Source organism: Anguilla rostrata, chromosome 11 (assembly GCF_018555375.3).
Source record: "Anguilla rostrata isolate EN2019 chromosome 11, ASM1855537v3, whole genome shotgun sequence".
Classification (NCBI taxonomy): domain Eukaryota; kingdom Metazoa; phylum Chordata; class Actinopteri; order Anguilliformes; family Anguillidae; genus Anguilla; species Anguilla rostrata.
In genome coordinates, this window is record NC_057943.1 from 41107351 (window position 1) to 41113915 (window position 6565).

The 6565-nt window shown below is 44.6% G+C and overlaps 1 protein-coding gene across 1 annotated transcript in view; it reads right to left on the reverse strand.

Moving 5' to 3' along the window:
* Positions 1-281: 281 nt before the first annotated feature.
* kcna10a (potassium voltage-gated channel, shaker-related subfamily, member 10a) overlaps positions 282-6565 on the reverse strand; it is a 28154-nt gene continuing 21870 nt past the window's right edge. Inside the window, exon 2 of the mRNA XM_064300136.1 lies at positions 282-5167. Within this exon, the coding sequence (XP_064156206.1) occupies positions 3268-4974 (1707 nt within the window). The 5' untranslated portion in view covers positions 4975-5167 and the 3' untranslated portion in view covers positions 282-3267. The remainder of the gene's footprint in view (positions 5168-6565) is intronic.

The following is a 6565-nucleotide window of genomic DNA, read 5'->3' on the forward strand; positions in this document are numbered from 1 at the left end:
GGTGTGTCTTGTTATTTTTTTTAGCATTCCCTTAAATCTGTGGTATTAAAGTACGTCTCTTGCTGAGTAAAATAATACTATCATAAGAAAAATGGTGGTGACAACCAGGGCCGGTTTTAGCCTGCTATATTAGGGTGGGCTGGTAGAAACAATAGGTGGGAAACTTGGGCGCAGCGGCGTCATTAGGGTTGGTGTCACCCAGTGCGGTCGACGGGGCGGGCGCGGCGGGTCGGGGGGGCTGGGGGGGGGGTCGGTTGGTGCTGGCGGGTGTGGGCGCGAATAATTGCGTGTTATGCATTAGAGTGACAAAGCGCTTCTCATCATATTAATACCGCTAATTAAATCAACCACCAGTGCACTGCATCAGAGACACTAGCTGTTTCAACCCGTCAGAGGCGGGCTGTGGGCTGTTAAGTTTTCTTAACTTTTGATTGGGTGGCCAAGACGCACGTTTGGGTGGGCTGAGCCCACCCCTGCCCATAGCCAACCGCTGGCCGTGGTAACAACGCAGAGAGTGTGGTGAATACATTACCCTATTTGTAATAACATACACCTTGTTACTGTAAAACTGTAGTGGGGGGTGTGCAGAGACAATGCTATGTGTATCTGTATCTGAATCTGAATCTGTATCTGAATCTGAATCTGAATCTGAATCTGAATCTGAATCTGAATCTGTGTCTGTATCTGTATCTGAGTCTGAATCTTAATCTGTGTCTGAATCCATATCTGAATCTGAATCTGTGTCTGTGTCTGAGTCTGAATCTATGTCTGTATCTATATCTGAATCTGAATCTGTGTGTGTGTCTGTATCCATATCTGAATCTGTTTCCGAGTCGGATTCGGACTCGTTGTCCGAGTCGGAGTCAGAGTCCAAGTCTGTCTGTGTCTGTGTCTGTAAATCCAATATATTTATATGCACCTTCATTCAGAATAAGGCGTTGACTAGGAGCAGGTTTGGAGGGTACAGTATGTATCTGCCAATATGTCAGGAGATGCACTGAAACACATTTTAGTGCACACCAAATTACTTTTGTTTCATTTTCAATTCAATGCCCATTTATCTCATTTTCCAAATATCTTCTGAATATCATTGATCACCTTTGGGAAAGAAATCAAAGCTGTGTAAAATGCATTATCCATGCTTTCCTAATTACGGTATTAGATTTCACATACAATCCCTAGTCTCGAGAGGATTTGATGTATGCATTGGAAAACACTAAAGTAGCCACTCAATATACTTATTCCAGCAGGGTGAATCTGAATTTTCCTGTTGCTTCCTGATTTCCATGGGTGCTTTCTGCATTGTTCAGGTGAACGCACTGCCCGCTTGTGAAAGGCAAGTGAGAAGTGTGGAGCTTCTTAAGGACGATTGACAGCCTGAGGCTAATCTGCAGAACGACCAGCCAATTGGCAACTTCATAATTAGCTGCCCAATTTCAGGAAACTGTACTCCTGGCGTGGAGTTCATGCAAACATTTTTTTTCTCCTGTGAGAATAACAAATAATATATTTTTTGCATGTTTTCGTTTTGTAAATGTTTCCGCGAGAATTCACTATTTGATTCTGACTAAGAAATAAAATGTCACTCTGTGCCACAGTTTCCTAATTCTCTAGAAACTAATGTGAGGCAGTATTTCCATCAAGTCCTGCCTAAATAAATGGTTTGTGGGTTTTTAAAAAAAATATTAGTAAGAATGTCTACACTTATCATAGGATGTTTAAAAACAATTAAAAATAGGGAAAAGTATTCAGTAACGATATAACATTTTCTCTTCTGTTTATGTTGTTTTATATAATTATTTCTATTGGGGACTAGACTTTGTTTTGATTGGCAGGTGAGTGACTGGGTGTGTGGAAGGGGTTGGGGAGATGGCTGGAGCTGCCCCGAGCCATTTCCCAGAATGCCCGTGGTGAGCAAGGCGCGGCATGTTCTGAAAGACCTTGGCGGCTGTATTTCCCAGCCATCCCCTGTAAAGATTCCTCTCTTTGGCTGTCTCAGTCGCTCTGTCATTGCTGTCCTTAAAATAGCAGGGCGCCTTTGTGCCCTTTGCTCTGTTCGTTAACAATAAAAACATTCCTTTGGGTTAATGGCGCTCGCTAGAGAGAGGGAGAGAGAGAGAGCCATTCTGTTGACAATAAATATCTAGTAATATTTTCTATTACAAAAGGTTCTGTGCAACTTGTATTGGACAGTACACCTTATGATAAACACTCTTCATAAGTAAAAAAATATGTATATATATATTGTAATATTGTAGAAGGATAATGCACTGTCAAAGATACACAGGACCATTCATCAGAAGTCAAGCTAGATATGGCAGTCTATACTTGGAAAGTATGTTGAAGCATCAGCAGCAATTCAAGGCACTCAATGAATAAAAAGAAATAAACTACCTGTATGGAAATATGAAATATGTCTTCTAATACATTTGCACATAATAAGTCAGCTGATGAATGTAAATTTACATTCATACCGAAATGCAGAATTATCTTTATAAACATTGTCAGGAATGCCATTTGTTAGGCAGTTATTATAGATCACGGTCATTGCACAGTATTCCCTGGCTAAAATTTACAAATACATACCAACATTGATTTTACCAGAGAAGTAACACACTATTGAGATGAATGAATAAATAAACACATAAATGAAATAATGCATAAATAAACAGATAGATAACTACATATATGATACAATGTATCCCATACAATTACATGATGGTTGCAAGATGTCTATTTAAATGTTACATTTTCACATCTAAATATTCTTTTAACAAAACTGTTTCTGTTGGCAAAACCAAACCTGTTCCTGAAGACTTACCATCCCATAGGTTTTAATTTCAAGCCTAATTTGGCACACCTGACTGATTATAAGCTCAACAAGCTCTCTAGCTCCTGAATTATGTGTGCTTTGTTAAGATTGGGGGAAACCAACAGGATGGTAGATCTCCAGTAACAGGGTTGGTTACCACTGTGTTAAATAATGCCTGTATTACTGTAAGTGAAGCAATACTTAGGCTGGGGTCAGTTTTTCTCGATTCAAGCTCACAGTACTTACTCCAAATAAGGCAGTTAATTCACTCCTGCCTGTTTAAAGGCAGATTGTTCAGTTCAAGTTCCTGAATGTATTTTAAAACTTATTGATGGACTGTCTTGCATGTTCAAGTGTTCAACCAGATTGATTTCTGAGGTAAAAATAGACAAAACCACATATACTTTAATTACACAAATGCTATCCTTGTTGAATGCATCCCAGCTTGCTTCAGTTCACAACCCTGCATTTTTGGATTTCTCGTTCTGCCAGCTGCCATTAGCTTTGTTGAGGGAGGTGGTGCTACCCAGCTTGGCGGTGGCGCCTGATTTGAGGTTCGCGTCCAGCGCGTCGGCTGTGGGTTGTTTGTCCTCGCCCTCCGTCTCGCGGTGGTAGAAGTAGTTGAAGTTGGAGACGATGACGGGCACGGGCAGGGCGATGGTCAGCACGCCGGCAATGGCGCACAGTGTGCCCACTATCTTGCCCGCCATGGTGATGGGGCACATGTCACCGTAGCCCACGGTCGTCATGGTCACCACCGCCCACCAGAAGCCATCGGGGATGCTGACAAACTGCGTTAGGGGCTCATCTACCTCAGCAAAGTAGATGGCGCTGGAGAAGAGGATGACTCCGATGAAGAGGAAGAAGATGAGCAGCCCCAGTTCCCTCATGCTGGCCTTCAGCGTCTGGCCCAGGATCTGAAGCCCTTTGGAGTGCCGGGACAGCTTGAAGATCCGGAAGACGCGCACCAAGCGGATGATGCGCAGGATGGCCAGGGACATGTTCTGGCTGGAGTTGGCGTCCGGCTTTGTCACCAGCTCCGTTACTAAGGTGACAAAGTAAGGGATGATGGAGATGATGTCGATGATGTTCATGATGTTGTTGAAGAACTCCCGCTTGCTCGGGCACACCGTGAAGCGCACGCAGAGTTCGAAGAAGAACCAGAAGATGCAGGCCGACTCGATGATGAAGAAGGGGTCAGAGAAAGTGGTGGCTATGGATTTGGGGGTGGTGCTGGGAGGAGATAGGGATGTGTAGCCCTCCTGGGATTGGTTGAGGTGGTGGACAACAGGTGAGAGGATGTCCTCTCGGAACTCTGGCAGAGTCTCCAGGCAGAAGATTATGATGGAGATAACGATGACAAACACCGACACCAGTGCCACGCCGCGTGCGGCATTTGAGCTCTCCGGATACTCGAACAGGAGCCAGAACTGCCGGTGAAGGTCACTGGTGGGCAAGGGCACCTCCGCTTCTTTTATGAAGCCCTCGTCCTCACGGAACTGCTCCATGGCCTCGTTGCCAAGCTCGTAGAAAATGATTTCGTCGGCGAAAACATCCAAGGGTACATTGGCGGGCCTGCGGACCTTCCCTCCAGACTGGTAGTAGTACAAAATCCCATCGAAACTTGGCCTGTTGCGGTCAAAGAAGTATTCATTTCTCATGGGGTCGAAGTAGTCCATCCGTTTGGTGGGGTCCCCCAGCAGGGTCTCAGGGAACTGGTCTAGGGTCTTGAGCTGGGTCTCAAAGCGGAGGCCAGCTATGTTGATGATCACCTTCTGGTCCCCCTCGTCCAAGCCCCGCTTGTCCGTGAACAGGTCATCAGAGCAGTCCTTAGCCAGCTTGCTGTAAATGCTCTCGCTCTGTGTCCCCTCGCTGTTCAGCAAGAGCTTCCAGTTGGAGATCAGGCTAGCGCAGCTGGGGCGCCCCCTCCTGGCCAGAGAAGGAATGGTGGGTGACGGCGGAGTCTGGCTGTGCTGCTGCGACCCCTTCCTCCCCTTGTGAGAGGGGAGCTCCTGCAGGTCGAGGAGGTGGTTTTTGCCGAGGCCATGGCTTGGCGTGTCCATGGCGAGGGAGGTCATCCTGTTGGGATCGCCGGGGTCATCTGGGGCCATGTTGACGTTGACGTCATCCAAACTCTCGAAATTGACCAGCGCTACCTCCATCTCCTGCCCTTGGTAGGCCACAGCTCCACGTCCTGGCCCAGGGTGGCTGAATGAGGTGGAACCACACCCCCGCCCCCCCCCCCAAAAAAAAACAAAGCCAAAAAGGGACAGAAAGCTTTAATAAAGGTGTGACCCAATCAGTGGTGCGGGAGAGAACGCCCTGCCAAAATTCGGGATCCTCTCTCCCTCAGACCTGCGAACACAGAGAGGAGAGAAGCAGGGTGTGTGAGAGTGCTGCACATTCTAATTGTGGGTCTGGACTCTGGCACACAGAGCCAATTACTGTCTTGAGCATGTGACGTCTGAAGATACTCATGTGCCTGATAACTTGTTCCTTGGATACCAAGGTCTCTCTGGAAACCAGCATTAAGCAGCTGGGGGAGAGGAAGAGCCTTTCTCTGGGTGTGAGTCCACACTTGTGTGGAAGGAGAAGGAAAGGGGAGGGCAGGAGATCTGGACAAACTGCGACCAGCCATATCATTGTATGTTTGTTATTTTAACCTTTATCGAGATGCTTTAAGGGATGGAAAATTGTAATAGTGAACAAAATAAACGTGTATACATTTATGTGTGTTAGGGAGAAGCGTGTTAAAGGTGAGTGAAGAATGATACAGTGGAACAATTCTCTTTATGACATTGCACATACCTCAGAGGCATATTATAATTAGCTAGTGTTTGCTACACAGTGCTAAATGAACCCTATACAACTTAAATATGATCATAGTGTTTGTGATGGAAAAGTAAACAAGGTACAGAGCATAGAGAAAGTAGTTGATCTGATGGACTACTGATGGTGTGTTTTATTTTTCCTGTAATAAAAAAAACATGAACATGTAAAAAACATGTAAATGCAATTTCATTTTAGATTTTTTAAAATCAAGCTTAAAAGCCCAGGACAGGAAAGAATATTAGTGTCTTTTACACAAATTAAGGAGCAGGGCTTGGTTGGACTGTCTTCCTTTTCCATAGTGTACCTTATTATAGTTGCTCTTGGCACCCTTATCTCAAAATTGCACCCAAACTCAGTATATCAATCAGGGGGAGTCAGAGAGTGTATATCCTTTTATCACTTTCGTGGCTAACATAATGCTAATGTACATAACTCAATCCCAGTAGCACTCCCACCAATCAGAAGGAAATTAGTACTCAGTGCAGTCATACTGAGCCAAAGATTGGGCAATTAGTACTCAGTGCAGTCATACTGAGCTAAAAATTGGCCAAAGTTAAATGGGTATATGTATATGTTAAAAGGTGCCTATTGTCTCTATTATTGTAAGGTATTACAAGTCATTTAAATTATGTAACACAAATAACTCCTGAGAGTACAGAGAATGTGAAAATGAAGGCAGTGCAAAAAAAAAATTGTCTTTTTGTGGTGAAAGGGGGTTTTGTCATCTTTTTCTGATTCTATAAGAAAAGACAGAATTCAGTAATATTCATAGATCCACTGGGTACAATGGACAGATATCTGTGGAGCCTCTGGTCTTTTGTTCAGCTGTATTTTAATTGTAGTGCCCTTGGGTGGAAAAGGCCCAAACTGGCATCATCGAGGGGGAAGATGTCATGCAGTCATACAGTATTTTTGGTTTTG